A 20,174-nucleotide genomic window follows, 5' to 3' on the forward strand; every position below is an offset into this window, starting at 1 on the left:
GCTCCGCTGACTGCTCCGGCCGGCCCCGCCCCCTGCCCGCCCCCTTGCCCGGGCGACCCCTCTCCCCCGCTGGGGGAGGCCATGGCGTGAGCTCGAGGCCGGGCCCCGGGGCCCTCGGGCGCCAGGCGGGGCATGGGCCGGCGGCCGCCCCCATGAGGGTCCCGGGAGGGGGGCGCGCGCATCAGCGGCGGGGCCATGGGGTCGCAGGTATTGCAGATCCTGCGCCAGGGGGTGTGGGCCTCGCTCACCGGCGGTTGGTTCTTCGACCCGCACCAGAGCACCTTCTCCAACTGCTTCCACCTTTATGTCTGGATCTTCCTGCTCACCTTTCCCTTCTTGCTGTACATGGTGAGATGCTGCCGCCACCTGTGACTCTCGCGGGGAAAGGGAGGGTGGATGTCAGGGAGGGGTGCCAACCTGGTAGGGATTCCGGGCTGTGCCTTGGGCACTTGGGGTGTGGAGAGGATTCACTGCAGCGTTTGGAGTAGGTGGAAGAGTGGCCAAATTATTCTCTTGTGGTTGGGCTGGGTGACCTTGAGCCCCTCACTTAATCTGACTCCAGTTAGAGGACCGAGCTTCTCGACAAGGTCTTGGCACCAGTTATAGCAAGGGATGGGCGATGAAGTCTTGTGAATTTGTGAATTCTGGCTCTGAGTGTGGTGGTAGGCCTACCCCATGGGCCCAGGGCTGTATAAAGAGGAGCCTGACTTGCTGCCATCTCCAGGTCCTGCCCCCCAGCTTGATGGTGGCCGGTGTGTACTGCCTTGTGGTGGCTGTCATCTTCGCTACTATCAAGACTGTGAACTATCGGCTGCATGCTATGTTCGACCAGGGCGAGATCGTGGAGAAGCGCAACTCTACCATGGGGGAGCCGGAAGAAGAGCCTGCACAGGGGGACAGCAGTTTGCCCAGGTGGGTGGGGTAGGGGTTGTGTTGGGAATTGAGTGGTCCCGGTGCCTGGCCTTAAGGTTTGGGGGCTTAGGGGACATTGGCTCCGTGAGCAGTTGAGTGTTAGCTCTGCGGCCAGCCCCAGACTTTCGAGAGGACCCTGGAGAAGAGAGGAGTGTCGGGGATGGTGGAGGAAGTACAATGGGAAGAGGGGAGGTCAGCTGAAAGCTGACGTTTTTCTCCACTGCTAGGGACCCCGGAGTGGAGATGACAGTGTTTCGGAAAGTGAGTTCTACACCGCCGGTACGCTGTAGCTCCCAGCATTCCGTGTTTGGCTTCAATCAGGTCTCGGTGAGTGGTCCCTAGCGTCAGTCTGTCCCACTTCTCTCTTGGGAGCCCGACCCCACTGTGGGTACGTCCTGAACCTCCGTTTTACCCGGCGTGTTCCTTCATTTGTTTGTCTGTGTGCCTAGGAGCTGCTGCCCCGGATGGAGGACTCCGGGCCCCTCAGAGGTAGGTGGCTCCTGCTCAGGGCTGAGTTTGGTGGTGTGGAACGGGATGGCACACCGGTGCCTTGAAGTCCTGCTGACACCTGTGGGGCCATGGTCGCAGACATCAAGGAGCTGGTTCGGGAGCAGGGCAGCAACAACGTGATCGTGACCTCGGCTGATCGAGAGATGCTGAAGTTAAGCTCACAGGAGAAACTGAGTGAGTGGGCATGATAGGGCAGGGACTTGGCAGCGGGGGGAGGACTAGCTGACTTGTCTTTGAGTCACCCCAAGTTTTGTTTCTCCGGGGCTGTCTTTACCCTTCAGGTTGGGGCCTCCTCATTGTCCTGCCCCCGCTGGGCTCTGGGGAAGCAGCAGCCTTAGGACCCTCTTAGCGGCCGGTTCCTTTTACAGCATGCCCTTCCCTCACTTTCTGTCTTCCTTTTCTCTGATAGTTGGAGACCTTCCCCAGACACCCCCGGGGGCTGCCCCAGACCCCTCTCTCCCCAGCACAGACTCTTCAGAACGTTCTCCCCTGGCTGGGGATGGAGCCCCCTGGAGGGGGAGCAGTGTGGCCGATACTCCCATGAGCCCCCTTCTGAAGGGGAGCCTCAGCCAGGAGCTGAGCAAGAGCTTCCTGACCCTGACCCGGCCTGACCGGGCCCTGGTGAGGACCAGCAGTCGACGGGAACAACGCCGGGCAGCAGGCGGCTACCAGCCCCTGGACAGGCGGGGCTCTGGGGAGCCCACACCCCAGAAAGCCGGCTCCTCGGATTCCTGCTTCAGTGGCACTGACAGGGAGACGCTGAGCAGCTTCAAGAGTGAGAAAACCAACTCCACCCACCTGGACAGCCCCCCTGGGGGGCAAGCCCCGGAGGGCAGCGACACAGACCCACCCTCTGAGGCCGAGCTGCCTGCATCGCCAGATGCTGGAGTCCCCTCAGATGACACCCTGCGTTCCTTTGACACGGTCATAGGAGCAGGGACGCCACCGGGCCCAGCCGAGCCGCTCCTGGTCGTGCGGCCCAAGGACTTGGCCTTGTTGCGGCCCAGCAAACGGCGGCCACCCATGCGAAGACACTCCCCACCTGGCCGTGCCCCTCGGCGGCCCCTGCTTGAAGGCGGGGGCTTCTTTGAGGACGAAGACACCAGCGAGGGCAGCGAACTGAGCCCAGCCTCCAGCCTCCGATCTCAGCGCCGCTACAGTACCGACAGCTCTTCTTCTACTTCCTGCTATTCCCCCGAGAGCTCCCGTGGTGCAGCAGGGAGACCCCGGAAGCGACGGGCCCCCCATGGGGCTGAGGAGGGGACGGCTGTGCCCCCCAAGCGGCCCTATGGGACCCAGCGGACGCCTAGTACCGCCAGCGCCAAAACGCATGCCCGAGTGCTGAGCATGGATGGGGCAGGGGGCGATGTCCTCAGGGCCCCCCTGGCTGGCTCCAAGGCTGAGCTGGAGGCCCAGGCGGGGGTGGAGCTGGCTGCTGGGGAGCCCGCTCTGCTGCCTGCTGAGGCCCACAGGGGACCTGCCGCCAACCAGCCCGGCTGGCGGGGGGAGCTGCAAGAGGAAGGTGCTGTGGGGGGAGGTGAGTGCCCGCTCTGCTGGGGGTGGGGTGGGGAGACGAGCTAGCTATGGGCTTGGGTTTGGACAAGGGCCAGGCTGCAGAGGAGCTGGTCAGAGTCAGCTCAGCCTCTGTCTCAGGGAGCAGGTGGAGGTGGACTGAGTGAGTGAGAGGCGTCTGCTGAACCCCTCACCTGAGCAGGGCCGAGAGACCTCAGACACCTGGCTCCAGATCTTGGCAGTTAGTACAGAGCCTCCGCCCGTCGAGGATCCTCAGCATCTGCGTTCGTTGTCCTGGGCCGCCAGTGGGGCAGGGCAAGGTCCTATCTTCATTTCTAAGCGTGGAAACTGAGGCACAGTGTGGTTAGGTGACCTGGCTAGGCCCCAGAGGCAGGACAGAGTTGAATGAGGCCTGACACTTAGCTCCGTGCAGGAGCAGCTGCTGCCTGCTCCCCCGCCCTCCCCGCCCCGTGCTCCCCCCGACGTGTCCAAGCCCGTGTCGCTTATGCTTGGGGCCTCTCTCTGGGCAGCGGCCGAGGAGACCGGCAAGCGGGACCGCACAAGCAGTGTGAGGCGCACTCAGGCGATCCGCAGGCGCCACAATGCGGGAAGCAACCCCACCCCTCCAGCCTCCGTTATGGGCTCGCCGCCCAGGTGAGCCCCTGCTGGCTGGTTGGAGGGGCGGTGGGGGCCCGTGGCTCTAAGTGGCGCTGACCCGTGGGCCGACCCCCCTCTTCAGCAGCCTGCAGGAAGCTCAGCGGGGCCGGGCCGCCTCTCACTCCCGGGCGCTGACGCTGCCCTCCGCCCTGCACTTTGCTTCCTCGCTGCTGCTCACCCGGGCCGGCGCCACCGTTCACGAGGCCTGCACCTTTGATGACACCTCCGAGGGCGCCGTGCACTACTTCTACGACGAGAGCGGTGAGCCCCTCCCCCCGAGTCCAGCGGCCGAGCCCCCGAGCCCGGCTGACCCCACACCCCCTGGCCCTCACGCGGGGGTTTTCGTAGTCCTCGCAGCAGCGCTTGCTCTGTCGGGCACGTACCACGCTCTCAGCCCCGTGGTGACCGACCGCTTTACCTGTGCTGCCTGACCTCAAACTTGCAGCCGCCCTGAGGCACGGGGTAGCCTCGTAATCCTTGCCCTGCTGCTAAGGAGGCTGAGACACAGACTGAGGTCACAGCTGAGCAGGTGGCGGGAGAGAATCCCAAACCCAGGGCGGGCTGACCCGCGGTCTCTCTCCTCTCCAGCTCATGGTCCCTAGGGGCTGGGCTGCCACCCAGGAGGACGTAGCACGCGGTTCTTCCTTGCATGACGGTCCACGTGGGTCAGGCCTGGGTGCTCCTGTCCCTGATCTGCTGCTTTGTGTCCCATACCCTTGCCCCAGGCGTGCGGCGTTCCTACACCTTTGGCCTGGCTGGAGGCGGCTACGAGAACCCTGTGGGGCAACAGGGGGAGCAGGCGGCCAATGGAGCTTGGTGAGTCTCCAAGCTTGGGCTCGCCCGGCCAGCAGCCTGTTGGGCCGCTGTTTCTAGGGATATTCTCTCTTCCCTGGGCTGGGGCAGGGGCAGCTCAGAATCTCTAGGAGAAGAGGGTGGAGAGTGGCAAAGGGCAGGCCTATAGGGGTGCTTATGCTGTAGGAACACGACATCTCTATGCAGGAGGATTCTAGGAACCAGGGCCTGGGAGGGAGGTCTTTCTGCCACCTGTTTCCTGTGTTCTGTATCTGAGCAGCCCCCTTAGGGCCCCAGTTGTGGCCTGACTTTGGCCTCAGTCCCCCCGCTGTCCCAGGGCTCTCCAGTGGCCTAACCTTCATGGCTGCTGTTCCCACAGGGACCGCCACTCACACTCCTCCAGTTTCCACTCGGCTGATGTCCCTGAGGCGGCAGGTGGCCTGAACCTGCTGCAGCCAAGGCCAGTGGTTCTGCAGGGTATGCAGGTGCGCCGCGTGCCCCTGGAGATCCCAGAGGTGAGGAGCCAGCGGTCAGGGAAGGACCTGTGGGAGGGGCAGTGGTGGGGGGGCAGGTCACTGAGCACTTGCCCAGGTACCAGGAGGGACGAGCCGTTCCAAGTAAGGGCTCCCGGGGGCCCTGAGGTGTCCATCCTGACCTTTGATGGCTGACACTGGGCGTGCAGGCTCTCTGGATCTCTGGGGCCCAAGGAGTTGTTTATTTGCTTATTCAACAGGCGTGTCTAGGGTATCTCCTTTATCCCAGAGGGGCCCCTACTAAGTGGGGATGACGAGTGTCGACAGTGATACCTGTGGAAGAGGCGCTTTCTTCCACGTACTTGGCTGTGCTGCTCCCTGTGCTGGGCCCAGGTGCACTGCATAGCACGGGGCACTCTGTTCGAGCTTGTTGCCTTAGCGGGGTTATTCACGGGCTCCCATCTCACTCCCTGGACAGATGGCTGCTCATCTGTCCAACCCCAGTTTGGACAACAGTTTACAGGATCTAATAATGGCAGAAGCATTAAAGATGCTTCAAAGCCAGAGTCAGAGTTTAGAGAACAGTCGTGAAAGGAGCACCCACTCATCTAACACTCAGTGCCCAGAAGCCCCACGTGTCCCTTTCTGGTGCATTTATTCTCCTTACTTGTCACACGGCATAGGCACCACGGTCCTGAGACAGCTGATGGCCACATTCAGAGGCAGGGGCTGTGCATCTTTGGCTCTGCATTGTATCCCTAAGGCCCAGGGCGAGGCCTATAGTTGTGCCCCATGAGTATTTGTTGAACGAAAGATGCAAGAAATCCAAAGAGATTAGGTATTTGCCCGGGGCCTCACAGTACTGGCATTGGCACCCAGGCCTGTCATCAGGGCTGGTTCCCTGTGTGCTCTGGGATAAGATGGTCAGAGTGAGCCTGATGGCTCTGTCCAGGAGGAGGGTAGCATTGCACTGCGTCCCAAATGTGGATTTCACCGAGCCCAGGAAGAGGTGGGAGAGGCTGCCTGAGCGGGGAAGACACAGACGGCACTGGTGACTGTGGCCCGCAGCAGCCCCGGCAGGTCCCCAGCAGCCATTGAGCCATTGAGTCCTAGGAACCTGGAGAGAGGATCAGGCCTTTGTGATGGAGCGTCAGGACAGGCCACAGGGCTGCTCGATGGCGGGGACTCTGTGCTGGAGGAAACGGCTGACCAGTGTGCACTGGGCAGGGGGATGGTGGCAGTGGACCGTGTGGGGGGCGAGGGGCTGATGGCTGCGGCTGTGGGGACCGCAGTTTGACCTGCTGGACCAGGACTCCCTGCACGAATCCCAGGAGCAGACGCTGATGGAGGAGGCACCACCTCGTGCCCAGCACAGCTACAAGTACTGGCTTCTTCCTGGCCGCTGGACGTCTGTGCGCTATGAGCGGCTGGCCCTCCTGGCCCTCCTGGACCGGTGAGTGCCCACCCGCCTCGGCCCCCGGCCCCCGGCCCCCCGGCCTTCTGAACCCTATGAACATATGGAGGCCATCATGGTAGCAGGAAGCCTAACTGTTGCTGGAGGTCACTGAAGGTGTCTCAAGGGCTGGAGTGGGCTTCTGCTAGGTCCTTTTGGAGTGTGAAGGGGTGAAGGGGTGGCCAAGCGGATGGTGCTCTAGTTATTTCTCTATCCCAAAGCTCCACTCAAGACAAACCATTCTTGTCCGGTTTCTTGTTTATATCTGTTTCTATTTTAGATTTTATTGAATAGAGGTCCACGGTCTAAAAAAGCTGGCAAACTCTTTGTCTCAGCTTTCCCATTTCTTAGGGGTAACTGAGGCCCAGGAAGTCCGATAGAGAAGTCAAGTGACTTCTCTTGTCTGCATGGATGACTTGGGCCTAAGAGCCCGTGTCCTGGCTTCCATGGCCTGGATTTCCTCCCGGCACTGCAGCCAGTGTTTGTGGGGCACTGCCTGTGTGCATGGCATGCGTAGGCTAGAGACAGGCAGTCCCCGGGGCGGTGGCACTTGGAGCCTACAGGGTCTAGAAGGGACGAAGATTGGGATTCAGGGTAGCGATGGGGTGGCTTCCTAGAAGAGATGCAAACTGGCCTCCATCCCTGAGAGGTCTAGATTCTGACACTCAGAGGATGAGGGGGTGGCGCGGGCACAGGCACAAACGTGGGCCTTTGTGGCTGGGTCCTGTCCTCTGTGCTCCACCCACTTTTGCCCCCCTAGCCGGTAAGGAGTTGGGTGTCCCCTGACCTTGCTGTCTCTCCAGGACTCGGGGGCTGGTGGAGAACATACTCGGCGTAGGCCTGAGCAGCCTCGTTGCCTTCTTGGGCTACCTGCTGCTGCTTAAGGGCTTCTTCACGGATATCTGGGTCTTCCAGTTCTGCTTGGTCATTGCCTCCTGCCAGTATTCCCTGCTGAAGGTCAGTCCTTACTCCCTGGGCCACCTCCCTCCCGCCCCCCCCCCCCCCCCCGCCCCCCCTCTTTCCACATGCCTCCTTTCCCATAATCCATTTTGAGGGGTGTGAGCTGGAAAGCAGATAAGACGCTTGAGATTCCCTGTAACCAGCCCCTTGCCTTACAAATGAGAGAACCAAGGCTCAGGACAGTTTAGGATCCTGCCCTGGTTACTCCTGACAGCCAGTGGTGGAACCAAGCAGGTCCTGGGCTCTGGCTTCTGTTGCGAATGTAGCTCCTGTCTTTTTCCAGAGTGTCCAGCCTGATGCGGCATCTCCCATGCACGTAAGTAGAGTGCTTTCCCGAGGGTGCTCAAATGTGGGGCTGGCAGGGGCTGAGACCAGGTGTGCAGGGGTCTGGGAGGGGCAGGGCTCCCTCACCACCCGTATGGCCTCAGATCCTCAGTCCTGCTGCCCTCACCCTGCCAGGCTTTCTGTCTTAGATCACGTGCCACGGGTAGGGCACGTGAGCATGTGCGTGTGTGTGCGCACATGTGTGCGGGGTGGTCAGTGGGGGAGGCCTGGCCCCTCACAGTCCCACTCCCCAGGGCCACAACTGGGTGATCGCATATAGCCGGCCTGTCTACTTCTGTATCTGCTGTCTGCTCATCTGGCTGCTGGACGCCCTGGGCTCAGCTCAGCCCTTCCCACCCGTCTCCCTCTACGGCCTCACGCTCTTCTCCGCCTCCTTCTTCTTCTGTGCCCGGGACGTGGCCACTGGTGAGATTGGGCAGCCTTGAGGTGACTCAGGGGAGTGAGGCCCCAACGGTGGGCCAAGGGGTGGCCTGCAGGCTGACCGGCTGGGCCTTTGCTTTCCCTCCCTGGCAGTGTTCACCTTGTGCTTCCCGTTCGTCTTCCTCCTGGGCCTCCTGCCCCAGGTCAACACTTGCCTCATGTACCTGCTGGAGCAGATAGATATGCACGGCTTTGGGGGTACAGGTAGGGGGCCCATAGGTGGCTTGCGTGTCGGGAGGCAGTGTGGGGCCCAGGAGGGGCCTTGGGTTGGGTGTGTGGCTCCAGCCTTTTGCTGAGTCTTCTCCTGTGTCTATACTGCGGGTATCTATAGGTGTGGATCAAGAGCCCGTCACCTCCCCCTGCTTCCTCCCCTCCCCAAACAAGTGGTTTCAACCCAAGAATGCCAGAAGCCCTGAAGGCCTCTCAGGGCTCGAGGAGCAGAGAACAATGGGCTAGTGATGGGTCCCAGGGAGGTTAGCCTGTGAGAATCGAGGGCAGTGGGGTGCGGGTGAGGTGGGGCAGCAGCAGGTAGCTGTCGGGCCTTACCTGCTGTTTCTCACCTGACAGCCGCCACCAGCCCGCTCACTGCCGTCTTTAGCCTCTCCCGCAGCCTGTTGGCTGCTGCCCTGCTCTACGGCTTCTGCCTTGGGGCCATCAAGGTAGGGATGACCTGTGGGGTGGGGGGCATGCTGAGGCCCAGGGGTGTTGTTGGGACAGGACTGTGAATTGGGCTCAGCAGTGGCTTCTCCCGGGGCAGGGGGAGGGGGCAGTGGATACTCCCCTCCCCCCACGCTTACCCTGCCTCCCCTGACCAGCATGGGTTCTCTTCCCAGACTCCTTGGCCGGAGCAGCACGTCCCTGTCCTCTTCTCGGTCTTCTGTGGCCTCCTGGTGGCCCTGTCCTACCACCTGAGCCGTCAGAGCAGTGACCCCACCGTGCTCTGGTGGGTGCCTGCACGTGCCTGTCCGTGCGCATGTGTGTGTCTGCGTGTGTGTCCGTGCATGGCAAGGGTTGCGGGGGCGGGGGTGTTCCGTGCACGTGCCTGGCCCCAACCGACCCTGGTGCCTGCGGCAGGAGTGTGGCCTCTGCAGACCCGGGCCTCTGCCTCTTCTCACCCACCCCAGGTCTCTGATTCGGAGCAAGCTCTTCCCCGAGCTGGAGGAGCGGAGCTTGGAGACGGCTCGGGCCGAGCCCCCAGACCCACTGCCAGACAAGATGCGCCAGTCGGTGGTGAGGGGCTGGAGTGTGGGGTTCTAGTCTTGGGGTGGGGAGCTGACAGGGTGTGGTCAGCCCCCCGGGCGGCGGGCACCCACGCTGGTGTTTCCCGGCCCTGCAGCGTGAGGTCCTGCACTCTGACCTGGTGATGTGTGTGGTGATCGCCGTGCTCACCTTTGCCATCAGCGCCAGCACCGTCTTCATCGCCCTGAAGGTTCGTGTGGCATGGGCCACCCCTGTCCCCTGGGTCTTTGCCGGAGCCGCCTCCACCCGAGGGCCCTGGGCAGCCACGGCCTCGTGTCTTTCTCTGCCCCTGCCCAGCCCGTGCCCAGGCCCCCTTGGCTCCTTGGCCTGCTCCCCTTGGCTGAGCCTCTGGCCTCTCCCTCCTGCAGTCGGTGCTGGGGTTCGTATTGTACGCACTGGCTGGGGCCGTGGGCTTCTTCACGCATTACCTGCTGCCGCAGCTCCGCAAACAGCTGCCCTGGTTCTGCCTGTCGCAGCCTGTGCTGAAGCCGTTGGAGTACAGCCAGTATGAAGTTCGAGGTGAGTGCCTGCCCCCACCCCTCCGCCCCTCCTGCCCTGATTTCCTGGTTGACCTGCAGCCTGCCGGCAGGGGGCAGCCTCCACCCGGGCTGTCCTGACCGCGCTGACCCTGCAGCCCCTTCGAGGGCCCTGCCTGCCTTCTCCTGCCTGCTGTGCCCCAGCTTGGCCCCTGCTTTGCTCTCACCCTGCCTGCCCTGCCCTTTTCCCGCCTCTTTTGCTTTCTCTGAGGAGATGGAGGAAGTAGAATTCCAAGGCTCTAAAGGGATCTGTCGTCCGGGATCACAGATTGGTTTCCAGTAGACCAGGTCTGCCTGGCTGATTTTCATTTGAGCCCTGTGATAAAAACACCTTTAAGTCTCTGTTTAATCGCCTGGTTTTGTTATGCAAAGTTCCACGTGCCGTTTTACTTAAGCGATAAAAGATTTTGCCCATCCCCGCGTGACGATGATCGGCTCAAGCCAGGTGGCAGTGGCCCCTTACGAAGGGCCCTGCAGCTCAAGGTCACAGTGCATAGGGGCCTCACCCAGCCTGCCTTGGCTCCAGTGGGCGTGTTGGATGGCCTCATTCCATTTGTTTTCAGACAACAGAACAGGCAAAGAGCGTGCCCTGGGCCCCTGATGTGCCCTGTCCGGGCCTCATTGCCCTCATTTGAGCTGCCACAAAGCTTCTAGGCACCTGGAGAGCCGTGTCCCCTGGTTTGCCCTTTCTCCAGGTTCCCTCTGGGAGCGCACCTGACTTGGCCCTGCGGGAAGAGGGGAGCACACAGAGTCAACAGTCCTGCCTTCTCTCGCAGGCGCTGCCCAGGTGATGTGGTTTGAGAAGCTGTATGCCGGCCTGCAGTGCGTCGAGAAGTACCTCATCTACCCCGCCGTGGTGCTCAATGCCCTCACGGTGGACGCCCATGCTGTCGTCAGCCACCCGGACAAGTTCTGCCTCTAGTGAGGACTGCCCCGCCCCCACCATCCCACCACTTGCGTTCCCACGTGACACGTGGGATGCTGAAGCCCACAGAGGGAATGAAAACCTGCCTCCGTTGCCCGGCCAACTAAAGCAGGATTCGGGCTTCTGACCCTTTCTGTTGAGACAGTTGCCTCTTGGAAAACAAACGTGTCTCCCAGATGTGTCTAAAAGGGGCGACCCCTTTAGAGAGCAGAGGCTGAGAGTCACCAGCCCAAAAGAGCAGGGCCCAGCCCAGCGGCGCCCAGGCCGGGGCCGGGGAGGGATGGGCAGCCATCTCCTCTGCCTCCTGAGCCCTGCCTGGCACATAATGCCTGCTTCTCGTCTACAGCTGCCGGGCGCTGCTGATGACCGTGGCTGGGCTGAAGCTGTTGCGCTCAGCCTTCTGCTGCCCGCCCCAGCAGTACCTGACCTTGGCCTTCACTGTTCTGCTCTTCCACTTCGACTACCCACGCCTCTCCCAGGGCTTTTTGCTTGACTACTTCCTCATGTCCCTGCTCTGCAGCAAGGTGAGGCGGTCATGTTGCAGTCTCTAGGCTGTGCGGCGGGAACGGGGTGGCGGGGAGAACTCCCCCAGGGGCCTGCGGCCCTCGCAGCTGCTGTTCCACATCAGCCCCACCGTGGGCCTTCGCAGCAGTTTATCCAGGGGCACGGAGGAAACTGGTTTAAAGGGCTAAAGTGACTTGCCTCAGGTCCCCCAGAGAATTGGTAGCCAGCCAGGACTTGAATCCAGGTCTGTCTCACTTGGCTGCCTCTTCTCTGAATCATGGTATTTGGTCACTTTCCTTATAAGCAGTTAAGGCAGTTCAGACTTGGCCTTGTCCTCTAGATACCAGCCTCTGAGCTCTGCCCCTTTGCCAGCCACAGCCCTGGGGAGCAGTTAAGAGCTGAGTTTCAGAAGCCCCTGGGGCCTGGGTATATCCAGACTGCTCTGCCAGGCTGTGGGATCCCCTGATCAGGGGTTGGGGGAGGGGAATCACTGTGAACAAAGAACCATTCCTCGGCACTGTACTGGAAGCCTGTAGTGGTACCTTCCTAGCCCTGGGATCCCAGCAAAGATCCCAGCGTAACCCTGAGCCTTTTTCTTTTACATGGGTATTCTGGTCTGGTTTTCTGGTCTGGCCCAGAGTGGTAGAGATCCAAACTGTATCCCCTTCTGAGGGTGGGGCCTGTGACCGTCTCTTGACTCTCAGTATCATGGTTGAGGCCCAGCCTCATCACTGACCGATGGCCTGAGCAAGTCATTTGCCTGCCCTACCTTTTCTGAACCTCACCTTTCCGATCCGTGAAACGGGACAGCAATAGGAAGCTCCCAGGGTGGTCCTGCAAATAGACGGCTAATGCTCCCGTAGAGGGTTCGCTAACAGTGACGGATACTTTGAGCCAGGTCCAGAGAGAAAGGGCCGGGAGTGATCTTGAGCTTGACTCGCCCGTGGGCAGCCACTGGGGTAGGCTCGAGGCTGTGAATGGGTACTTGATAGACCCCACCTCTGTGAGTGACCCGTGTATCTTTCACCTCTCCCCTCGCCGACCCTGCCAGCTGTGGGACCTGCTGTACAAGCTGCGTTTTGTGCTGACCTACATCGCGCCCTGGCAGATCACCTGGGGCTCGGCTTTCCACGCTTTTGCCCAGCCCTTTGCCGTGCCACGTACCCAGCCTGCCGCCCGCTGCCTGGGTGGGGGTGTGCGAGGAGGGCTGTGGCCTGGATGGGGGGGGGGGGTTGGGGGCACGGGGCAGGTTGATGGGGGTCAAGGAGTGGTGAGGGAGGTCAGGGAGGGTCCTGTATGCCTGCCACCTCCTTGACTGGCGCCCAGACTCGGCCATGCTGTTCGTTCAGGCCCTGCTCTCGGCACTTTTCTCCACACCACTTAACCCCCTGCTGGGCAGTGCCGTCTTCATCATGTCCTACGCGCGGCCCCTCAAGTTCTGGGAGCGCGACTACAAGTGAGTACTGCGGGAGCAGGCGGGTCACCCAGAGGGGACCTGGAAGGGAGAGGAGCTCGGGGCCCAGGTGGGGTGGGGTGCGGGGGGGTGCCACAGCGAGGTTGCAAGCGCTCGGGCACGGTGGGCTTCAGAGGGGTGATCCGATGAGGGCAAAACCTGAGTCAGGCCGAGCCTCGGGCTCACACCCTGGGCTTCCTGGCCATGTGGTCCTAGGTGAGTCCCCTCACGTCCCGAAGCCTCAGTCTCGTGTGCAGTGGGGCTGTCGTGGCATCTGCCCAGAGAACAGGGGTGTGGGCTCAGAGGACGCGACGGTGGCCCGGCGGGAATCATCGTCTGAACCCTGGGCAGCCTCACCCTCTCAGCCACCTGTGTTGTCGTTCTCTCTGAACAGCACTAAACGTGTGGATCATTCCAACACCCGCCTGGTCACCCAGCTAGATCGGAACCCAGGTGTGTACTTGGCCATCTGGGGGCTTTCAGGGCCAGGTGTGTACTTGGCCTCCCTGGGGAGGGAGCCTTGCTTACTTGTCATTTTGCCCATTTGTCTGTCTGTCCTGGGTCTCAGGCGCTGACGACAACAACCTCAACTCCATCTTCTATGAGCACTTGACGCGCTCGCTGCAGCACACGCTGTGTGGGGACCTGGTGCTGGGCCGCTGGGGCAACTACGGCCCCGGCGACTGCTTCGTCCTGGCCTCTGACTACCTCAACGCCCTGGTGCACCTCATCGAGGTTGGCAATGGCCTCGTCACCTTCCAGCTGCGTGGCCTTGAGTTCCGGGGTGAGCCGCGGGGCCTGGGCCTGACGCAGGCTGCTGCGTTGCATAGCGCGTGAGGGCTGGATTCTAGTCCATCCCTGCCCTGGTTTGCAGGGTGACCTTGAGCAAGGCACTCTTCCTCCCTAGGCCTGGGTGTCCCGGCATAAATGGTGAGGCGGCAGGGTCTCCTTTGGCCAAGCTGTGTCCCTGCCCTGACTCTGGGTCCACAGGGACTGAATAGGCTGCACTGGTACAAGCTTGGGCCCGGAGCTCTGGGATCTCCCTTCCACTCCCAACTGCCTGCCCTGTGGTCTTGGGCTTGGCCCAGGTTGGGTGCCACCTATGACCCCTGGTGGGTGAGCTAGCTCTTTGCCTTTGGAAGACGTCCACGTTGGATGTCAGCTTCAGAAAGGGCCCCTGAGGGTGCAGAGGGGCTCTAAGCACAGCTCATGAGCACCATGAACTTGAGCAGGTCGCTTCTCTCTGAGCTTCGGTCTTTGCTGTGGCCCCTGGGAGTCAGGAAGAGATAGCGTTCATTTGTCGATCCGTTCATTTCATAACGTTTACTCACACGGCATCCCCGGGCAGGGAATGACGAAGGCCGGGACGCTGGCTGGGGAGAAGGCAGGCGGGATGTGCTGGTGGCCCCCTGACTGCCCCCCCCCCCCTCCAGGTACCTACTGCCAGCAGCGCGAGGTAGAGGCCATCACGGAGGGCGTGGAGGAGGATGAGGGCTGCTGCTGCTGTGAGCCTGGCCACCTGCCACGGGTCCTGTCCTTCAATGCCGCCTTTGGGCAGCGCTGGCTGGCCTGGGAGGTGACGGCCAGCAAGTACGTCCTGGAGGGCTACAGCATCAGCGACAATAACGCCGCCTCCATGCTGCAGGTGTTTGACCTCCGCAAGATCCTCATCACTTACTACGTCAAGGTATGTCGGGCGGGTGGCTGGGCGGCAGGGGTCCCCACTAGCGAATGCTCACTGACCAGGAGCGTCCTGAGTGTCATCTTCTGGATTGTTGGGAACCTGTTTTTCCCAAGGGAAGCAGAAGCCTTAGGGAGGTTAAGCATCCTTCAAGGTGCCACCCACCACCAGACAGCAGGACTCAGGGGCCACAGTGGCCTGTGTGACTCTAGCATTAGGGTACTGGGGGGCGGGGGTCTCCCTGTCACCCTCCTCTGGAAAATGCACCTTGGGCAGTATCGGGGGAAAGCGGGCAGTATGTGCATGGGTCCCCTCACTGGGCTGCTGGTCCTGGGAAGGGCAGTTGCTGAGGCCAGTCTTCTAGACCACCAGGACCCTGGCCCAGGTCCCACCAGCACAGAGGGGCGATAATGCTACCAATGGTGGCGTTAAGTGATAATCATAGAAGTGGCTGCCAAGCAGTGGTACTTCCCAAGGGACAGGCTCCTAAACTGGCTGAAGCCCACCATACCCTTCAAGAGAGGTCCTGATGTCTCGGCCATGGCAGCTGGCTCGCAGAAGGAGGCGATTAGTCTGAGGCCCCAGAATCAGGAGAAAAGTGGCAGAGCCAGTCTTAGACCCAAGCCTGGGCCTCCCTGTCTCAGTCTGGGTGTGCCAAGCGCCTGCTGGGGGTGGTGGGGTTTGTGAGGCACAGTGTGGGGTCCAGCAGGAGCGCTGGACTGGGTTCTGGGAAGCCTGCGATGTCACCTCCTTTGCTGTGTCTGGTTTATCCGCTTGAGAAGTGGGGATCACTGGAGTTCTGTGAGATGGCAGGAATGATGCAGCTTTGTGACCCCCAGAGTAAGGGAACCGAGGGAGTGGGGTGAGGGTGGTCACTGGCCACAGTCCCTTGTGCCCTCTTAACATCTGCCCTGGGGCTCCTGGCGCGGGGTCTGGAGGGGAGGCCTCCTGGGGCCCAGATAGGCCTGCTCACCTGAGGTCATCTCTGGGGCAGGCGTCTGCATCTCCCAGCTGTCCTCTCACCTCCAGTGACATCCCTTCTGCAGCACACGTCAGAGAAACTGTAATTCTTCTGTGGTTTTTCCTATCCACCCATCCACTTCTAAGAAAGGGCTTGTGAGCCTCACACCTCTCACTGTCACCTAGGAGGAGGCTGTGGTCCAGACCGGGACATTCCCAGCTTCAGGTCATCCAGGGGTCACAGTTCTGTCCACTTCTCCCCCCCCCCCCCCCCCCATTGTCAGAAAAGTGCTTTTACTGAGGTCACCCTGCTGCCTCCCGGAAACCCAGCTCAAGGCCAACAGCAGCCTTCTCATGGCTGTGCACCAGGCACCTAGCCAGGCTTGGGCTGGCAGGCTGAGATGAGCTCCACCCCAGCCAAGTTTAATGTGCCATGGGGAAGCTAACTTGCCACGGATGCAGCTGCCTCCAAAGCTGGGCACGGTCAGAGCTGGGTACACGTGTCTGGAGGACCTGGGGAGTGCTCTGCCAAGGACAGCGTGGGGTGAAGTTCGGAAGGATAAGTCGGGCGTGGTGGCAGGTGTGCGGGGCAGGGTGCCCCACCGGAGCCACCCTGCTGGACATTCCTCGTCCTGTCTGGGTGCCCTCTGTTCATGGCCAGCTGCAGCACCCTCCCCAGCCCCAGACTGGCCACCCTGTCCCCAGGCACAGGACCAGATCGGCTCCATCCCAGGGTGCCCATGGAATCCCTGTAACCTTGCTGGTTACCAACTGCCAGCCACACACTGCCCATCCATCCTGACTGTCTACCTTCCAGAAGCTCTTCTCCATTTGCCCAAACACCTGCTCAGCAACCAGCGTTCACTTAAGGGGTACAGGAGCCGCCGACTTTGGGCACAGGATACTGTGCCTTTGCCTTTTTTTCTGAGTGGAAGCCCTGTGGCTGTCACATCTCACCTGCCTAAAGGGACCCATGACCTACGGGCATGGCCTGCAGGCAGCCCCACTACCTCAGCCTGACCTTCCAAGGTCTCTGAGATTTGGATCCCATAGCATCATGGTGTGGAAGGTTCTGGGGGTTCAGTTTAGAACCCCCTAGCTGCGTCTGCTTTAGACGCAGTTTAGAACCCCCTTGCTGTGTAACCTCAGGCAAGTCTGCTGTCTAAGCCCCAGTCTCTCTTCAAATGAGGGATCTTCTGAAGCAAGCAAACAAGCACTTGCCACAGGGCAGAACCTTCCAGGCGACGCTGTGTAAGGAGGCGGGCTTCCTGGCCTAAGAGAGGGGGGCACACTTGCCCGTGTGGCTTCAGGGAACTCAGAGGGGCCGAGGGTGGATGGCCCAGGGAGCATCTTGGTGCTTTCTCTTCCACGAGTAGGGCATGACCGCAGTCACTGGCCCCAGCTCTGATGCCTGCCCTCTCCTCCTAGAGCATCATCTACTACGTCAGCCGCTCACCGAAGCTGGAGGCGTGGCTGAGCCACGAGGGCATTGCAGCAGCCCTGCGGCCCGTGAGGGCGCCGGGCTACGCTGACTCGGACCCCACCTTCTCACTGAGCGTGGATGAGGACTATGACCTCCGCCTCTCCGGCCTCTCACTGCCTTCCTTCTGCGCGGTGCACCTCGAGTGGATCCAGTACTGCGCCTCCCGGCGCAGCCAGGTCCGGCCACCACGACCCTGGGCTGCCTCCCTCCCTCGCCCCACCAGTTCTCCCTTCCCCGTGCGAGTCCCTCTTGCTCTCAGCCTCCCTTGGCCCGGACCCTGCCCCCCGCCCCGCATTCCCTGTCCTGGTCTGAGCTGGGCTCTGGGGACGGGGTCCTTGTGCCGCAGCCCGTGGACCAGGATTGGAACTCGCCGCTGGTCACGCTGTGTTTTGGCCTGTGCGTGCTGGGCCGGCGGGCCTTGGGGACAGCCTCGCACAGCATGTCTGCCAGGTGAGTGCCACAGGTCCAGCCGCGCCTCCTGTACTCCCCCTGCCCCCTCCACGAACAGCTCTGGGCCAGAAGCCCCCAGGAACCACATCAGTGCTTCCTTCAGGGTGGCCCCTCTCTGTGGGCGAGACACCTCCCAGTTATGATCATGCCTGTTCCTCACCACCCCGTGAAGGACCCAGACGGAGACGGACCTTGTCAGGCTGGGGAAACTGAGGCCCCGCAGGAAGAGCGGTCCCGGCTCCGACCACTGCCTGGAGAGCCAGAGCTCGGGAACCTTCACGCTCGCCTGTGCCTTCTCTTCCACAGCCTGGAGCCCTTCCTGTACGGCCTGCACGCCCTGTTCAAGGGGGACTTCCGCATCACCTCCCCACGCGATGAGTGGGTCTTTGCCGACATGGACCTACTTCATCGCGTGGTGGCGCCTGGAGTTCGCATGGCCCTCAAGCTCCACCAGGTAGGGGACACGCCCCCAGGCAGGGCGGGCCGTGGGGTGAAGCCCCTCTCCAGGGCGGGGCCACTGACACGGCCCTCCTGTCCACCCCGCAGGATCACTTCACGTCCCCAGATGAGTATGAGGAGCCCGCCGCCTTGTACGACGCCATCGCAGCCAACGAGGAGCGGCTGGTCATCTCGCACGAGGGCGACCCAGCCTGGCGCAGCGCCATCCTCAGCAACACGCCCTCGCTGCTGGCGCTGCGTCACGTCCTGGATGACGCCTCCGACGAGTACAAGATCATCATGCTTAACCGGCGCCACCTCAGCTTCCGAGTCATCAAGGTGGGGATGCCCCTTCCCGCCCCGTGCCCGCTCAGCCCCCTTCCTGGCACTGACCCCCTGACCCTTGTGTGTGGCCGCCCACAGGTGAACCGCGAGTGTGTACGTGGCCTGTGGGCCGGGCAGCAGCAGGAGCTGGTGTTCTTGCGCAACCGCAACCCCGAACGCGGTAGCATCCAGAACGCCAAGCAGGCACTCCGCAACATGATCAATTCTTCCTGTGACCAGCCACTGGGCTACCCCATCTATGTGTCCCCCCTCACCACCTCGCTGGCCGGCAGCCACCCCCAGCTGCGGGCACTGTGGGGTGGCCCTGTCAGCCTGAGTGCCATTGCCCGCTGGCTTCTGCACAGCTGGGAGAGGTGAGCCCAGAACACTCCCCCGAGCCTGTGGGGCTGAGGTCCTGGAGTGAGAAGCAGAGGCTCAGCGAGGTGAAGCCACTTCCTCCTAGGGCTCAGAATGAGGAAGTGCTGGAGCCAGGATTGGGCCCCGAGAGCTGACACCGTCCCAGAGCTGACCTGACTTCATCCTGCTCTCCCAGAGTTGAAGGTGGCCTTTAGCCTTAAGAGCCATTGATAACGCCTCTCTTAGAAGACCCTGCAAAGTAGATGGCAAAATCTGTTAGAGACAGGATCCTGGGGCTCAGAGATGTTAGGTGACTTGTCCTGGAGCCGGGGGCTTGTGCCTGCAAGGTCTCTGGCCCTCCCCCTGCCAACCTGTCCCTCCCCACTGCCCCCATCCCAGGCTTCATAAGGGCTGTGGTGCCGGCTGCAATAGTGGCGGGAACGTGGATGACTCGGACTGTGGCGGAGGCGGTGGCTTGGGCTCCCTCAGCAATAACCCCCCCTTGGCACACCCCACACCTGAGAACACAGCAGGTGAGCTGGCGAGGCCGGGCCGAACTGGTGGGTGAGGAGGACGGCCTAGCTGAGATCTCTACCCTCTTATCTGTCTCCCACAGGCAGTGGAGACCAGCCCCTCCCTCCGGGTCCAGGCTGGGGCCCTCGGCCTTCCCTGAGTGGCTCTGGTGATGGGCGCCCCCCTCCTCTGCTGCAGTGGCCACCCCCTCGGCTCCCTGGACCAACCCCTTCTTCTCCCGCCCCCACTGAGGGTCCCCGGCCCTCAAGAACCCCTGGCCCCGGTCTCCTCAGTTCTGAGGGTCCCAGCGGGAAGTGGACCCTGGGGGGTCGGAAGGGGCTGGGGGGATCTGAGGCAGAGCCAGCCTCAGGGAGCCCCAAAGGAGGCACCCCCAAATCTCAGGTAAGGGTCCTGTGGAAGGGTTGGGTCCTGAGCTACTCGGGTCTGCTTTCCCACCAACCTCTCTCCCCTCCCTTAGGTGCCCCTAGACCTCAGCCTCAGCCCGGATATCAGCACCAATGCCTCCTCGCCCGCCAGAGCAGCCCAGGACATTCCTTGCTTGGACGGCAGTGCTCCTGAAAGTGGCACACCCACTGGGATCCTGGGTGACTGGCCTGCCCCTGCTGAGGAGCGTGAGAGCCCAGCTGCCCAGCCCCTGCTGGAGCATCAGTACTGAGTGGCCTGGTACCCTCTGGATCCCAGCCCTAGGATTCAGTAACTTGGATCCCTGGTCTCTGGCCCTCTGCTGGACCACAGAACTGAGTGGCTTTGGCTTCCACATCTGAACCCTGACCTCTGGCTGCCTTAGCCAGCGTACCGGAACTAAGTGGCCCAGACCTCCGGCCTTGATCCCTGATCTCTCATCCCTAGTCGAGGGCCTGGGCTCCCTAAACTGAGGCAGGCAGCCTCCCAGCCAGGCCCTAGAAGTCAAACCCATGGGCTGGTCCCGTTTCGAGCCCGTGGCCAGGACTGTCTTGGCCCCTGGGCCTGCACTGCCTGCAGGGGCAGCCCCTTGGCCTGGACCGGGGGCTGAAATGTGGGAAGGGTGGTTTCTTTTTTCTTTTCTTTTTTTTTTCTTTCTTTCTTTTTTTTTTTTTTTTTTTTTTTTTTTCGTGCTTCAGAGACACCAGAATAACACTATTTTTGATTTTGGTTGGCGTCCTCTTTTTCTGTCTGGGATTGTTTGGGTGGAGGGTAGAGGTGGTGGCCAGGTCAAGGTAGATGAGCACCAAGAGGAGGATAAAGGATGTGGGGCTGGGTTATGATGGAGATAGAGG

The 20,174-nt window shown here is 61.6% G+C and overlaps 1 protein-coding gene across 5 annotated transcripts; it reads left to right on the forward strand.

Annotated features, from left to right (window-relative positions):
• Positions 1–44: 44 nt before the first annotated feature.
• Positions 45–20,049, forward strand: PCNX3 (pecanex 3). 5 transcript variants are annotated; one of them, XM_006937525.3, is made up of 35 exons: positions 45–348; positions 725–912; positions 1,140–1,239; positions 1,362–1,401; positions 1,501–1,596; positions 1,832–2,959; positions 3,465–3,588; positions 3,674–3,852; positions 4,317–4,407; positions 4,763–4,898; positions 6,149–6,309; positions 7,113–7,266; positions 7,553–7,585; positions 7,848–8,019; positions 8,128–8,238; positions 8,602–8,693; positions 8,868–8,977; positions 9,159–9,264; positions 9,371–9,463; positions 9,642–9,792; positions 10,586–10,730; positions 11,081–11,258; positions 12,290–12,398; positions 12,565–12,694; positions 13,086–13,144; positions 13,260–13,475; positions 14,125–14,378; positions 16,761–16,991; positions 17,162–17,265; positions 17,572–17,719; positions 17,812–18,042; positions 18,127–18,401; positions 18,784–18,917; positions 19,001–19,299; positions 19,376–20,049. In XM_006937525.3, exons 1-35 carry the CDS (start codon positions 196–198, stop codon positions 19,571–19,573), a joined length of 6,129 nt encoding a protein of 2,042 aa, XP_006937587.1. In that variant the 5' UTR covers positions 45–195; the 3' UTR covers positions 19,574–20,049. The 5 variants fall into 5 exon arrangements, with proteins under 5 accessions (XP_006937587.1, XP_006937589.1, XP_003993687.1 ...); XM_006937527.3 differs by having other exon boundaries at positions 6,167–6,309; XM_003993638.4 differs by having other exon boundaries at positions 6,188–6,309.
• Positions 20,050–20,174: the final 125 nt, after the last annotated feature.

Source organism: Felis catus, chromosome D1 (genome assembly GCF_018350175.1).
Source record: "Felis catus isolate Fca126 chromosome D1, F.catus_Fca126_mat1.0, whole genome shotgun sequence".
NCBI classification, from domain to species: Eukaryota; Metazoa; Chordata; class Mammalia; order Carnivora; family Felidae; genus Felis; species Felis catus.